Here is a 17,061-nt window from a genome sequence, read left to right as displayed (position 1 = left end):
TGTAGATGTATATAAAGATGCATTAGAATTGATAGAGCGCATGCAATTGCTGCAGATAAGTGCCCAGAGACTCCACAACTCGTTCCCTTCTTTCTCAGCAGCACTTACTCCCCCTGTTGATGATGTAGTGGGACACTCGCGAGTTTTCGGACACAGAGAGCACGTAGTCCCGGGGATTGTGGCCGAGTCGCGGACCAGGAACGTCCCGTGTCGCCCCCAGTACCAAGCATCGCGGTCCTCTGCATCGAAGTGCCCGGACATGGCGCCACCGCCCCCGAGCGCAGCCCGAAATGGCGGCCGGAAACGCGGCCTCACCCGCCGGAAGTGACTAAAGCACGCACATTTTGGCAAAAAAACTGTATAAACTAGCAGTAAATCGCAGAGCGCTTTTCTGTAAGTACAGGGCGTCCCCGTACGGCTCATGACAGACCAATGTTCAAAGTCACAATTTCTTCCTGGCATCTGCAAGCGCAAGTACAACTTTAAAAGCATCAGCTGTCATCTGTGGTACTAACGGAGAAAGTCAGCTTGGATTTCAAAAATTAATTGGTCCTTGCGGTTCGGTTTATTACTGTGAGTATTAGATTATAACATATCTATTGCAGTCTGCCTCTTAAGCGAAAACATGTGCCACTGAAGTTACATCAACAGCAATCTTGCATCAAAACAGTCTGCAAAAGAGTATGCGCTCGAGCTCTCTACAAGCATTAGCTGCGAAGCCCGGTTTGAGACACGCTGCTGTGATGTTCTCTGCAAGCAAGATACAACATTTTAAACACACCTTGCACAACTGCACAGGCAGCATGTCACATGCAGCTTCAGCGATGACACTTAATAATTTATGTCACTTGCATAAATTCCCACTCACCGGTGCTCCATGGTGTTGCTTGGCACGGCTGGCATCATGGGACCGGTCCATGCAGCCTCTGATCCTAACTACAGCCAGGCGCGGGTCACCAGAGACCGGCTCCGAGTGCAGCTGCGAGAGGGGCGGCCAGGTGGGAAGGACGGCCTCGCAAACACAAACAGTATGTCCGTCAGCCAAAGCCGCAGGGCGTGCCTGTCAGGGGACCGCGCCAGCCAATCAGCACCCCGCCCCCCACCAGGCCGCTTGTTAAGGAGATTGTGTTTCGCTCTTGGGAGAGGGGGCTGCGTGTGGTGAAGACAGGAAGCAGCGAGAAGGGGATGAATGAGAACTAAAGCAAGTGCCAGGCTGAGCCGGCTGCACAGAGAAACAAAAGCACTGACAGTCAGGAAGAGCATCTCAGAGGCAGATCTTAACCGGGGCAATTTAGTTCATAAGGACAATTGCAGAGGTTCATTATCTTATCCTTTAATCTTCAGTTTCTTCTGGTGCCTTCGGATGTGATATTTACTAGTCTCATTGCAACCAGAGAACTGCAGTCTTAAAGATACACGGCCCAGCACCGCAGTCTGGGGGTCGAAGGGTAGTCTAATGCTTGCTTAAAGCATTTGTGTACAACATGTATTCATGTATGATGCGCATTTGACAGCAGGGGGAGAGGACGCCATTAACACCGCCGCCTTTCTCCGAGGTCAAGCAGAAATACCTCGGAGAAACGCAGCGGCGGTTTCGGATTCGGGGGCGTGTTTTTCTTTTTCTCTCCTCTTGCCATTGGCTGGAGGAGAGAAAAACACGCCCAGCGAAAAGTAGCGAAAAAACACGCCCCCGAATCCGAAAAGGACGGGGCTTGTTTTGCGAGACGAGCCTCTTCTCCAATGGCTGGCCAGCATTTAAGAGGCCAGCCAATGGAGAAGAGGAGAGAAGAGGGGCGGGTTCAAGCCCCTCTTCTCCAAGTCATTAAATCTCGCGAGCGAGACTGCGCAAGCGCAGCCTTCGCTAGCCGAGACCTAAAAATGAGAATAGCTAAAACCACCTCTGCCTTTTTCGGTTGAGGGAGGCAGAGTATTGAGTTAATGGCTGTAGAAAATTTGCTCCTACTTTGTGCAACGTGATCAACCCAGGAACCATTGGCTGCGAATACCAACCCCAAATAGGCAAAAGTGCAAGTGTGATGTAAAAATTCAGAGCCTATAGAAATTGTATTAATGAGATGCTTTTTGGACCACAGGTCATTAAAAAATATTTTTTTAAATTGATACAAAGATCTAAGCCAGCCATAAAGTCTACAAATCCCCGAACTCAAGTGCGTAGCGCATTGGGTGTGCGACCCACTAGGACCGTGTCACCAGTGTACAGCAGGGCAGGGGAGTATGTTGCCATTAATTCTAGGAACATCATTAGTAAGTTTAATCAGAGAGTTGTGAAGGCCGTTAATATATAGGATAAAAAGGAGAGGGGCCAGGACACACCCCTGCCTGACCCCTCTGACGATATTGATGTCCCTTGAAACCTCCCCACCTTTACTGATCCTAAACCGAGCTTTTAGGTCCCTATGTAAATAGGCTAAAAAGTTAACTAAAACCTCATCCAACCCATAATTTAAAAGAATCAACCATAAGCATGACCTGTTGACATAGTCAAAGGGCGAGGTAAGATCCATAAAAGCCAAATAAATAGGAGATTTCTGGGCTATGGTATATTTTCCAATAATCAAGTTAAGGTTTAGGTATTGTTCAACTGTACCAACTTTACTTCTAAAACCTAACTGACAAGAATTTAAAATGTGTGCTTCCTTGGTCCATAACCTAATCTTGTTAGCAGGCTCCTCCCGAGAATTCTCAAAGTGTTATCAATCAGGGAGATCGGTCTATAGCAACTTGGGTTGGACATATCGCCTTTGTTTAAAATCGGGACGATGATGCTGGTAGACCATGTGCTCGGAATCGTGGCATTGGTTAGATTGTTAAAAACATTTAATAAAAGGGGAGCCCAAAACTCTGGCTTATGTTTGATGAGGTCAATAGCAAGCCCGTCAGGACCAGGAACTTTGTTGCCCAAACTTTGATGCATGGCATCCTCTACCTCTAGCAAGGATATCTGAATCTTAGAAGCAATTTGATGATTGTAAAGATACTCATTTTGTAATGGGGATGAATAGATCTAAAAAAATGGGCTTCCCTAGCTTCGCTTGCTATATTGCAGCTTATGGGAGTTAATGTGTGGCCCATAGCCCTCGTATATTTGACTGCTGCCTAGAAACCATTCCCATTCTTAAATCTGGCAGTACATGCAAGGTTGTCCCAACACTCCTTTATAATCTCATCTTTCCGTAGGGTAATTGTCACCTTTTACTGGTGTCTCAAAGATTTGATAAGAGCCAGGTCTCTCGGGCTCTTTGTAAGTGCTTTGCAGGGGTCTCTATTTACACCCGAGCACTCGCTGTCGAACCATCCCCCGCAAAGTTTGTTAAAAGCAATGATTACCTCGGGATTATGGTCAGTTGGTGACAAGCAAATGTTAATACATAACAGATGTTCTCTTACCATTCTGAGAAATAAATTGTTGTCAACGCCTCTCCAAATCCATCGTAAATTATCGTTAGAGGATGCTAGGTTGCTTGCCCCACACTCTTTAGCAAATTTCCCTCTCGGGGCAATTCTTAACGTTAATGTAGTCGGATTATGGTCACCTTGAGTAGTAGGTGCAACCTCAGCTTTTATCAAGCAATCTTCTAAGGTAGGAGATATAAAGACATAATCAATGATGGAAGCGCTGCCTCAGCCTCTATATGTTGGCACAACCTGTTTATCCCTATGGGGCACTGCCGCGATTTCCATGACATTAGATAGATTAGTGTTGGACAAATGATCCAGTAATTCTGTCCCCCTATTATATGGAGGCACATTAAAGGAGGAATCTATGTCTAATGTATTACCTCCGGCAATCCTGGCATTAAAGTCACCACCCAAGCAGACTCCAGCTAATTTATTATAAACCTTTTGACTCTGTAAGGTAGCAATGTAGATGAACAGATTAATAAAATTCACGTTTGGTATAGTAAAGAAATCATTATTATAAAAATTAATAAAACAGATGGGAGCTCCCTGTGTGTAAATCAAGGCCTGGAATTTGTTATTTGTAACAGGAGCCTTTGTACTGCTTCCTGCATTGATCTTAACCCAAATTGAAAGCCCACCAAACGGGCGCCCAACCATAGGGATGGAGACAACAATGTTAAAAAATTAAATCCCTTGTAAATATAAATCCCGTGTAGCCCAAATTTCCTGTAGCATGAGTGTCATATTTATAGACTATTTTTATTCAGTCTGGTGTGTTTATTTTGGATGCCAAACCGGCAACATTCCAGCTTAATATATTTTGATTGAGATTTGTCTCACTTGGAGGAGTAGTAGGGTGGGTCTCTAAAATGTGATGACCCGAGGGAACGAGCATATTCAATATAGGGATGGACTCATCTAGTGTCGGGAAGGGTTCCAGTGATTCCTAATTATCAAGACCAGATAGTAGGGAGAACCTGTTGTGCGTGGTTAAAATTAAAGTGTCCTTGATTTTTTTTTCCTCTGGGAGTGGCTTGTAAAAATAACCCAACGGCAATGACCAGATGTGAGTGGATTTAATAATGTTTGGCTCCTCTGGCATCAGTAGAGAATTCACCAATGTCGGATTACGAAAATTAATAACAATGCAGTCTCCCACAATATTCTTTATGGATGAGTCAACCCACCCAATCCTGCGTACCATGATGATATCGCTGGTATGTGCCACCTGCAACCCCCTATGTTTTACAAGCTAGTCTACACTTTTATTTCACAATTGGTCCCGTGTCTCAACCTGTTTTTTTCTAAGAGGTACCCCTGCTACGACCAAAGCATAGGGGTATGCTGCCGGGGCTAAACTTCGTACCTCCCTGCTTGGCTCATGAATTTTCATACTCTCATTGACTAGAACACCCTCACTTTGCATACCCTCCCCCCCACCCCCCAAATTAACTCTTTCTGAGACACTCCACTGTGTAGCACTAAGGGCTGATGGCATGTGTATGGTTGTAGCAGGGAGACTACTCGCGATATCGACGGTAGGTGGATTATCATGAACAATAGTAGATTCTGATAGGAAACATTCCTTAACTTTGCTGCAAGTATCACAGGTACCAGTAGATGGAATAGATGTTGGCACTTGCGACTGTAAATTAGTAATAGACACATCACTAGGTAACAAATTAGAATTCCAATTCACCCCATTGGAAGTAACAGTCAGTAATATAGGAATAGACCCACCACTGGTAGCAAGTTGGAATTCAAATTCACCCCGTTGGAAGTAACAGTTTTGGGAGTTTTGATTTGTGAACTTATTCTATTAGTCAAAGTGTCCAAGCGATCTAAACGTTTCCAAAGTGCGGTGTAGTTCCTATCAATTAGATCTTTAATGCGCTCACATGCAATGTCCACGATGGTGTCAGTAAAGTTATCACCCGGATTTCTGCAAGTGGAAGCGGTAATTACAACATCCGTTTGGGTGGAAGAAGTTCGGTTTCATGCCTTTGTTGGGGGCAAGCTCAACAGTAAGATCAACAATGCCTGCTTTTACGGGGATTGAAGGGCCCTGTACCCACGAGCTCAGAGCAGTGCGGGGTAAATTAGTGCTAGGAGGTTGTTTCCTTTTGGAGCATGCTGGTTTAACCATCTTCCTTTTGCATTTGGTTGAGGCTTCAGAAATTATAGTTGGATCCAAATTCGACAGGTAGTCAGCAGCACTTACTCCATTACACTGTGCATTAGATGAGTCCTCATTATTAAAAATAAATCCTGAGGCAGTAGAAGGTAGTAGAGTGCTCAAAGCGGTAGACTGCATGTTAAGAGTAGAGGGGGAGGCTGCTGGATCAGTTGGAGTTACCCCTGTCATGAAATCAGATTGTGTTGTCACAATTCCCAGGGACAAGCACCTTTCTGTTAATTCGATCTCGTTGCCAGCTATACTGACAGCCCTTTCCAGCATGCTGTCTATACTTGTTGCGAGATGGGGGCAGGGTATCCCGATACGTTTCCACATGATTAGTTAATATGATGACGTTTGTAACTTTAGTTTTGGGTGGCACTCACCTCGATAGATTAGGTGGGTGGCAGGCGAAAGAGGTGCGGCCCAGCCTCGACCTGACGCGGACGGGCTCAGATGGGCCCGCCCTTGTCCCGGGCTTTGCCTGGGCGCGTCCCGGGCACGCTGCGTGCGTCCTGTCCTGCGGGAGCCCGCTGCAGCTCTTAACGCTCCTTCGGGCGCAGGATGTGGGCGTCAGTAGTCGCAAAGGTGCCTGGGACTTGAAGTCCTTGGTCGTTGGCCGTTCCCCTCACGGCGGCGGAGTAACAGGCTTATATTGACAAACCAGTTCATTTGGCTTTTGCCATTGTCAGAAATGTATGTGCATGGAGTAAGTTTTTCGATTTAATTTAAATATGGATAAGTGTTGTGATTTGTTTAAAGTACATAATACCAATGTACAGTTTTCAATAAATATCAGATTTTGGCCCTGTATATTTTTGTCTTTTTACAGATGATACAGTGTTTGAAGTTGGGTGCATTATCCCGAACCACCGCAAGCACGCAAATGAATGTTCAGAGTTCTCGGTCTCATGCCATATTCACCATCCACTTATGTCAAACCCGGTTGTGCCCCAGACTGGACAATGTATGTATTTCAGCATATTATTAATTTACTCTTCATAATTTGCAAAGTAAACATGATTGATTATAAATTGTTGTAGATAAAGATGGGGAAGACTGGATCAGTTTTGAGCCCCACCTGGCTTCTAATATGGCCAGTGCTTTGTCTAAACTCAAATGGAGGGCGCTCTCTAGGGCTAATAGGTTACTAATGACTTCTGAGGTGAGGTGTTGAAGAGATCCCCTGATAAAAATGCAAAAAGGTGCTTTCTCAACTTTGTTCTCGAAAGCCTTACACTCTGAATATTTTAGATGTTAAACACAGAGCAAATGTAGAGCTTAGAGAAAAACCTATTGAAAAGTGCTTGAGTTTCCTACTTGAGTTTTCTATTGGGAAACTAGAGGAGGTTGGTGTACCAAACTTCACATAAATGATTAAAATAAGATGTAGTCTTAGCATAGCAGTTTATTGTGCTGTTCATTTGCATAGCAGAAACATGCTGAAACACTGTTTCCTTTGTAAATTGTGCACATTTTCACAAGTCATTGTGAAAATGTACACAAGTAACAATAACCGTTTTAGTCTGTTATCCTAATAAATTTACACTGGTGATGATAGCACCAATGTAGTTACGGTTAGGTCAGAGTTTCCATAGGAAAGGCTTTTTTTTCCACTTAATAACTTTGGTGCCATTTGTCTACTCTGCATGAAACTTTCCAAAGAAACCTCTGCTGCATTTAGAGCAGTCAAACACCTGAGGGTGCACTGGTTGCTTACGTTGATAAGGAGGGGTGTGTGCAAAAATGATCCTCTCTGGGATGCCCGCTGCATCATTGTACTTTTGCTGCCATTGACGCACTCCTATCCTTGTGAGTGGCCCTGGGTTTTTATGTGCATGACACGTAATGTAGCTAGACCTAGACCTGCTTCGGATGCCCTCTGCTTCACTATGCTTTTGGTGCTGTTGAAGCAGAAAAACCCCTGAATGTGGGCCCTGGTTAATTGCGTGGGTGAATGTGTGTAAACCTTGCCCTGCATGGGACGTCGTCCTCCTCACTGTACTTTCACTGCCATTGGAGTACTGAAACTCTGTGTGTGGCCATGAGGTGCTTATGTGGATGATTGGGGATGTGCTTTAACCAGTACCTGCTTGTTATGCACTCTGCCTCAATGTACTCCTGCTGGTGTTGTGGCGATAAGACTACCGTGACTGACCCAGGTGCGTACGAGTGTGAGACATTGTGCATCTATATGGTTGCTGTTGGACCACTCAAACCACTGAGTGTGGACCTTGGGTGCCCTCTGCCTCACTGTTCCCTTGACTCCTCAGTGTTTGGAGTGTTGAAATCTTCAGCCCTAATCCAACAAATCACATTGTGTAAAGAAATCGAAAATGTGATTGACAAGATTGACTCCAAGTAATATATATATACATATTCACTGAAAAAACCATAGGTTTCACACATGTTATAGTTAGCGGAAATTTTACTGATAAAAAACCAATGAAATTCCCCCGTTATAGTTAGTGCAGGCAACTATAACTCACGCGACCGCAATCCTCTGCTGATGCTAATACTGTATTTAGACACTTATTTGCCCATGTCTTCTTCCATACATTTTTAGCTATACATATATTACAAATATTTTTTTTTCATAAAGACACATATGTCATCAGCAGAAGATTGCGGTCGCGTGAGTTATAGTTGCCTGCACTAACTATAACGGGGGAATTTCATTGGTTTTTTATCAGTAAAATTTCCGCTAACTATAACATGTGTGAAACCTATGGTTTTTTCAGTGAATTTGCAAGGTTTTTTAAATGCTAATTCCTAACTATAACGTGTGTGAAACCTATGGTTTTTTCAGTGAATTTGTACGTTTTTTTAAATGCTAAGTTACTTTACGCCATTCGTGGCATGCGCGCCCACTTAACGCAGTTCGTTCCGTGCGCGCACGGTGCGCTTTGCGCACCGTGCGCGCACAGTGAGCACGCGGTGCGCTTCGCGCACCGCGCGCCCACTTTACGCAGTTAGTGCCGTGCACGCACGGTGGGCACGCGGTGCGATGACAAAGCAAGAAAGCACGTCAACAAATCTGTTTCTGCTTTCCTCCGTGACTATGGTATGGGTGCCATTTACCACAACAACTTGCGTTATGACGTGCAAGACATTTATAGAGGAGATGGTGTGCACTTCAATGATGAAGGGAACAGAGTCTTCCTCTTGAACCTTAGACTCTGCATCGGTACTTACTTGTAGGTACCACTAAAAAATCATTTCATAAACACAACGGCTCTTTTTAGAGCCCCCTAATATCTAAACACTTAAATCTGATTTTCATTTTTTTTTTTTTTTTTTTTCTACCGTACGCTTACCGTAAGCTTACCGTACGCGTACCCCGTGATTTTTTTTAAAATCAATAAATGTTTTTTTTGTACTTTTCTGTCCTTCTTTGACCCCCTTACAAATGTTAGGGGGTCTGTAACTCTCCTCATTGCCCCCTTTCCTTGTTTTCACTCTTTTTTTTCAGAGTGAAATACACAAAATGGCGGCCGCCGCTTCCTGGTTTCGACCGATTCGAATGTTTACTAAGATCTAAGAGCCAATCAGAATCGCGCTCGCGCACGCCACCGTACGCTTACCGTAAGCGTACGGTAAGCGTACCGTAAGCGGGCTCAGATATATATATTGATTTAAAGGCTATTTTCTCAGAATCTACTGAACAGATTTACACCAAACCTACAAAAGGCACTTCCTTGACCTAGGGACTACCTCTCTGCCAAATTTTGAGTAATTCTGTTCAGCCGTTCGGGCTGTAGCTCGTTCTAAAGGTCCTATGGAAAAATGCATGGGAAAAACGCGTTTTGGGACCCCCCTTTTATCTCAGCCCCCGCTTGACGGATCCCCCCGAGACTTTCAGGGTAGGAGCGGAGCGTAGCGCCCCACCTATTTTGAGAAATTCGCGAGGATTCGTCAACCGGCGCCAAAGTTATTCAAAATAGAATGTTGAGGTTTTCCTATGGAAACGTGGTCCTAACTATAACTACCTACTGGCGACCGCCAGTAGGTAATATACACATATATATATATATATATATATATATATATATATATATATATACACATATATATATACACATATACACATGTATATATACACACACACACACACATATATATATTCACTGACAAAACCATAGGTTTCACACAAGTTATAGTTAGCTGTACATTTCACTCGTAAAAAACCAATGAAATTCCCCCGTTATAGTTAGTGCAGGCAACTATAACTCACGCGACCGCAATCCTCTGCTGATGCTAATACTGTATTTAGACACTTATTTCCCATGTCTTCTTCCATTAAATTTTAGCTATACATATATTACAAATATTTTTTTTTCATAAAGACACATATGTCATCAGCAGAGGATTGCGGTCGCGTGAGTTATAGGTGCCTGCACTAACTATAACGGGGGAATTTCATTGGTTTTTTACGAGTGAAATGTACAGCTAACAATAACTTGTGTGAAACCTATGGTTTTTTCAGTGAATTTGCAAGGTTTTTTAAATGCTAATTCCTAACTATAACGTGTGTGAAACCTATGGTTTTTTCAGTGAATTTGTACGGTTTTTTAAATGCTAAGTTACTTTACGCCATTCGTGGCGTGCGCGCCCAGTTAACGCAGTTCGTTCCGTGCGCGCACGGTGCGCTTCGCGCACCGCGCGCCCACTTTACGCAGTTAGTGCCGTGCACGCACGGTGGTCACGCGGTGCGCTGCGCGCCCCGCGTGCCCACGTTACGCGGGATGGGCCATGTACGCACGATGCGCTTCACGCACCGTGCGCACATGGGGGACATATTATGTGCTTCGTTGTGAAAGGTATTCATTTTTAGTTTCCTTGTTAAAAATATGCCATGCACAAATGGTGACCTTCGAGCAACATTTGCACACGGGGTGGGGAAAGTGTGGATAATTTTTTTTTTTTATTAATTTTAACCGTAAGTGTAATCGGCGATTTTTCGAAAAAAATTAAAATAGTTTTTTTGGTCTTGGGGGTTGTTGGGGGACACCTATATCGATGCTGGGTGGTTAAGAACTAAATATACAACCCCTTTAGATGTGTTTTGACTTTGTTTATGCTGCCCCCCTCAGAGTGCGAGAGAGAAAATGGCGGCCGCCGCTTCCTGGTTTCGACCGATTCGAATGTTTACTTAGATCGAACAGCCAATCAGAATCGCGCTCGCGCACGTCACCGTACGCGTACGGTAAGCGCACCGTAAGCTGGCTCAGATATATATATTGATTTAAAGGCTATTTTCTCAGAGTCTATTGAACAGATTTACACCAAACATACAAAAGGCACTTCCTTGACCTGTAGACTACCTCTCTGCCAAATTTCAAGGAACTCTGTTCAGCCGTTCGGGCTGTAGCTTTGTCTAAAGGTCCTATGGAAAAATGCATGGGAAAAACGCGTTTTGGGACCCCCCTTTTATCTCAGCCCCCGCTTGACGAATCCCCCCGAGACTTTCAGGGTAGGAGCGGAGCGCAGCGCCCCACCTATTTTGAAAATTTCGCGAGGATTCGTCGACCGGCGCCAAAGTTATTCAAAATAGAATGTTGCGGTTTTCCTATGGAAACAGGGTCCTAACTATAACTACCTACTGGCGACCGCCAGTAGGTAATATATATATATATATATATATATAAACACACACACACACACACACACACACACACAGTCATAAGCAAATCAAAAAATATATTTTCAATAAAAAATGCATCTGAACCATATGTGTGTGTGTGTGTGTTTGTGTTTGTGTATATATATATATATATATATATATATATATATATGTAGTTTTACACAGAATTTCAAACTTTATTCTCGCATGACGGAGGAAGATGGTGTAAGAGTGTAGAAAATGAGTGTTCGAGGCATATGAGCTGTAGATCATATACTTGTGCATAGATCGCCATCTAGTGTTGGGTCCTGATGTTTGCACTTTTGTTTTTCTTCGGAGAAGTCTTTCCAGTCACGAGGTAGGTGACTCCTCCCTTAGGTGATAGTGCGCATGGGCATCGACTCCATTGTTAGATTGTTTTTTCCGCCATCGGGTTCGGATGTAAATTGTTGCGCTCCGGTTTGGCACCGTTCCTCGGGCCCCCTTCGACGCGCAATCCACTACCCTCAACGGTATTGTTAATCGACCGCGTTTCCCCTTCTCCATGTATCATTTACTTTCGAAAACCTTTGGCCAGAACATTCCTGGATGCTGTTGGACATACCCGCGCTCGGTCGCAGCTGATGGAACGGACTCTATTCAAGTTATGTCCAAGGTGTCGCGCTAAGTTCCCGTGCACTGACTTGCACGAGGTGTGCAACCATCGCCTATCCCCGGAACACGACGAGAAAGACTGCGAAGGGGGCCAGTCATTCCGTTCTACGAAAACCCTCCGTGATCGCCGAGCTCGACGTCACAAAATGTACCAACAAAGCGGCCCTGCACCGGACCTCCTCGCAGAAGAGTCCGATCAAGAGGAATCGCAAGCGCAGGAAGCAGAGATGGATGCGAAGCACCTCTCCATATCCGACGATGACTCCGATGCCGAAGACTTGACCCCGGCACAATGGACCGAGAGTAAAGAGACTTTGTTCCCATATAATCTCCTTTACAAGAAAAAGGCTCCAGTCCCTCCTCTGCCTCCAGGCCAAGGTCGGCACCTAGAAAAAGCTTCCAGCACCTCAACTGCGGGCTCGGCTCTGAAGCACAAACAGCCTTCCGGTTCGGGCACGACCCGTTCCCACACTGGTGCGGACCCGAAACCTTCGGCGTTGAAACCAAAACACCTTCTGGTCTCAATTTGGCCGTTGCGGAAAGCAAAAACTTTGGAGCTGAAACCTTCGGAGCCAAAAATCTCGACGCCGAAATAGACCTCTAAAGAAGGTACAGCGACTAAAGAGTCTTGGACCGAATTCGCAACGAATCCGAAACAAAAAGAAATCTTAATCCTCCCAGAAGCTGGACACATTCATGCCAAACTAACGGAGTAAAGGAAAATGAGCTTATCGGAGGATTACCACATTCCTTTGAAAAAGAAAACTGTGGCTCTTTACATTTCGGAAGACTCTCTTATTACACCTACACATTCCCCCCTTCACCACCATCACCTGACCCACAAGATACAGCAGATGATGATGATGATGATGACTTACATGACTATGCACCACAACATGTCCTACAGGATCCCGATCCATGGGATGATCATAATATCCCTCAGCCTCATAATGACCCTGATTTGTATCAATCTAGACCTTGCCCTCCAAATGATAACATTGGGTACATTGAGCTCATCAATAGAGCTGCAGAATACCATGGGGTAGAGCTCCATAAGGAGAGTTTAGAAGAGGATTTTATATTAGAGACCCTTAGTTCATCTCAAAGGGCTACGCAAACCTTACCAATGTTAAAGGCCCTGCTTAAACATACTGATGGCCTCTTTCAAGACCCTGTCAAAGCCAGGATCATCACTCCCAGGGTAGAGAAAAATACCGGGCTGAACCTAATGACCCAGTGAACATTAAAGGACAACTACCTTTAGACTCTTTGGTCGGATCTAATGCTCGTAAGAGGGCTAACTCCAAAACCACAGGAAACGCCCCACCTCCCGATAAAGAGTCCAAATGATTGGATGCTTCTGGTAAACGGATAGCATCACAAGCGGCTAATAATTGGAGCATTGCCAATGCCCAGGCATTACTGGCAAGATATGATAGGGCTCATTATGGTGAACTTCAAAACCTCCTTGAGTTCCTTCCTGACGAGCATAAAGCCAAAGCCAGCGACCTTATTCAAGAGGGTACATTGATAACCAATACCTCTACCAGATGTGCCTTAGATCAAGCAGATAACGCGGCTCGGGCTATAAACACTAGCGTACTGCTTCGCAGACATGCTTGGTTGAGGATTTCTGGGTTTAAACCTGAGGTACAAATCTCTTTACTTAATCAACCTTTTGATGCGCAACATCTCTTTGTCCCAGCTGTGTATACATCTTTAGAAATGATGAAAAAAAACACATTGGTTGCTAAGTCCATGGGGGCCTTGCAAGCACCTTCTGGCAGATGTTCCTTTCGTCGCTCATTTTACAGGGGCGGCTCCCAAAACATTTCTGCAGACAATACCCTCTCCTCTTACAAGGGCAACAATCAGTCGGCCTCTTCAAGAGGTTATATTTGAGGAGGATATAGAGGAAATAACGGCAGGGGAAGAGGTAGAGGTAGTTCTACACGCACCTCCCCCAACAACAACAGTAAACCATGACTAATTTCCCATACCCTCGATCATTCTACTCCTGTTGGGGGACGTCTCATAATTTTTACCCACTTGGAACAAGATTACGTCCGACAAATGGGTTCTACAAATTATCCAATCTGGTTATTGCCTGGAGCTTACAAGCACTCCACCCAATACTCCTCCAAGGTCACACCCCATGTCAGAAGAACACCTTACGCTTCTAAAGCAAGAAGTTCTTTCATTGTTGCAAAACGGTGCGATAGAACCAGTCTCTTTACAATATCAAGGAACAGGAGTGTTCTCCCTATACTTCCGGATTCCCTAAAAGGATGGCTCTCTCAGACCCATATTTGACCTCCGAGAACTCAATCTATACATTCAGTCGGACCATTTTCACATGGTAACACTCCAGCAAGTGCTTCCTCTCCTTCAACAAGACGACTTTCTATCCACTCTGGATCTAAAAGATGCTTATTTCCACATACCAATACATCCTGCCCACCGCAAATACCTCCGGTTTGTGGTAGCAGGCAAACATTATCAATTCAAGGTCCTACCCTTCGGAGCCAGAACTGCTCCAAGGGTTTTCACAGAATGCTTGGCAGTAGTTACAGCCCACCTAAGAAGACAACGGGTTCACGTCTTCCTCTGCTTAGACGACTGGTTTATAAAGGCCAGTTCATACAACAGTTGCCTGCGACATACAGAGAAAACTGTGCAACTCCTTTACCAACTAGGGTTCACAATAAACCAGGCCAAATCCCATCTCCAACCTTCAGTTTCTCAAGACTATCTAGGAGCTACCGTAGAGACACACAAAGCTGTAGCATATCCAACTCCAGCCAGACTCAGAACGTTTCAGAACATACCGTCTCAGTTTCAGCCTCAACACTCCCTACCAGCTTGAGTGTTCATGCCACTACTAGGAATGATGGCGTCTTGCTTTCTCATTGTACTCTACGCAAGACTTCAAATGCGTCCTCTCCAGGAATGCCTAGCACATCAGTGGAACTAGACTCGAGGTCAGTTATCAGATCGAGTGTTGGTAGACGGCTGCACCCATCGCTCTCTGCAGTGGTGGAACACACAAAGCCTGTTAAAGGGGCGGCCCATCAGCGACCCGGTTCCACAGACAGTGTAAACCACAGACACATCACTAACATGTTGGGCAGCACATCTCCAAAACTACACAATTCAAGGCATGTGGAGCCCCCAACAGAATCAGCTTCACGTCAATCACCTAGAACTCCTAGCGATCTTTCTGTCTCTCTAAGCGTTTAAAGTTCAGTTAGTACGCCAAACCGTACTAATTCGTACAGAAAACATGACAGCCATGTACTACATTCAAAAACAAGGGGGGACACTCTCTCCAACTCTCACAGTTAGGACAGGAAATCTGGAGATTGGCCATTCATCACAAAATCTATCTCCTGGCGGAACACCTCCAAGGAGTGAACAATTAGATGGCAGTTCTGTTAAGTCGACAGACACAACAGATCCACGAATGGGAACTACATCCTCAAGTCCTCCTCCAATTCTTCCAAATGTGGGGCTTCCCAAACATAGACCATGCATTTAAACGCAAAATGCCCAAACTTCGCGTCCAGGTATCCACACCCATTGTCCAAAGGCAATGCACTGTCATGTTCTCCCTTGCTCCCTGCTTGATCGGAAGTGAGGTGTCCCGAGAGCGTGCCGATGCTCCTCCCACCAGAGTCCGCCAGGCGGGTTAGCCGTCTAGCTGTTGGGAGATGGAAGCAGCAGATGTCACCTGCCGGCCGACACTTCCGGCGGGGTCTGCATATCAGACCCAAAGGCGTCCACACCGGCGCTTCGTATTCGTCCACTGAGCTTCGCAGGAACGCCGGAGCGCACGCGAAGGCTCTCCCAGCAACCGGACTTGCTGTCCGGACCGCGCAAGGGCGCCCACAGCATTCAACTCTCTGCGACTTGTGCAAAGGCACGGAGTCGCGTCCTGATAAACACCAGCGCAGGAGCGCTTTGCCTTGGTTCCACGACTCGTGCGACGGCCGGGGTTGCGCTTTACTCCATTTTCCCCACACCAGCGCAGGAGCGCTTTGCCTTGGTTCCACGACTCGTGCGACGGCACGGGTCGCGCTTTACTCTTTTTCCCCCACAACAGCGCAGGAGCGCATTGCTTTTGTCCCGCGACTCGTGCGACGTCACGGAGTCGCGCTTTCTTTTTTTTTCCCACCACCTTTGCTCCTCACCGGCGCAGGAGCGCATTACCTTTGGCACCGTGATCCGTGCGACGGCACGGAGTCACGCTCTATTCCTTTTGGCTCACTTTAAGCGCAGGAGCGCATATGCTTTGTGCTACGATCCACGCAGAGGCATGGCGTTGCTTCTCCCATGTGCCTAGAGCAGATGCATACTGGTAAGTAGCATTTTCCTTTCAGCTTATCGTCTGGAGCACCTCCCATAACCTCTACGAAAAAATCACGAGAGAAAATATTTTTTCTCAAAGCTGGTTCATCAATCCCAACAGAGGGACAGCATGTCTCGCAGGGCACAATCACCTGAGAACACACCAGAATTTCAAAAACCAGTATAACAACACCAACATATGATTTATATTGTGACTAAAACTGTTATCACCTGTCACTAGTGTGCTCCATATGGTGACGCTCAAAAACAGGCTTTTATTACAATTCACTTCAATGTAGACTCTGAATTCGAGTCCTATAATGGATGCCTCAACATGTTGTAGCCAGCCAACATGAGCAATATATCAGGATTGACTAGTCTCTTAAATTGGCCAGTCAGAGTTTATTTGGAGACCAATGGTCCAGGTATCCTTAATTTGTTAACTTCTTCAAGTCCAACCAGAGCCCGTCTTCAAAAGCTTATGTTCGAGGCATATGAGCTGCAGATTGTACACTTAGCATAGATCACCATCTGGTGTTGGGCCCGGATGTTTGCAGTTTGTTTTTATTCTTTGGACAGTCTTTGGAAGTCACGAGTTCGGTGACTCCTCCTTCGGTCCGTACTGCGCATGGGCTTCGGCTCCATCCTCAGATTGTTTTTTTCCGCCATCGGGCTCGGATGTGATACTTCGTGCTCCGGCTTCGAACTTCTACGGTTCCAGCCTCGACGAAAAATCCTCGTTCTTCGAGTTTTCTTCATCCAATCTTCATCTCTCGAAGCGGCACTTTTCTTCATCCCGTACATCGGCACCGGCCTTCGGGCCCTCCTCGACTCCGGT

The 17,061-nt window shown here is 45.5% G+C and overlaps 1 protein-coding gene across 8 annotated transcripts in view; it reads left to right on the top strand.

Annotated features, from left to right (window-relative positions):
• The window catches only part of KIF21A (kinesin family member 21A), a 719,281-nt gene that overhangs the window by 243,025 nt on the left and 459,195 nt on the right, over positions 1-17,061 (top strand). For all 8 annotated transcript variants that reach the window (XM_085654100.1, XM_085654097.1, XM_085654095.1 and 5 more), the window contains exon 5: positions 6,432-6,566. In XM_085654100.1, coding sequence (XP_085510226.1) covers positions 6,432-6,566 — 135 coding nt within the window. The remainder of the gene's footprint in view (positions 1-6,431; positions 6,567-17,061) is intronic.

This window comes from Triturus cristatus, chromosome 4_1 (genome assembly GCF_964204655.1).
Source record: "Triturus cristatus chromosome 4_1, aTriCri1.1, whole genome shotgun sequence".
NCBI classification, from domain to species: Eukaryota; Metazoa; Chordata; class Amphibia; order Caudata; family Salamandridae; genus Triturus; species Triturus cristatus.
Note: the sequence above shows the minus strand (reverse complement) of the source record. Positions and strands in the feature narration are given on the sequence as shown.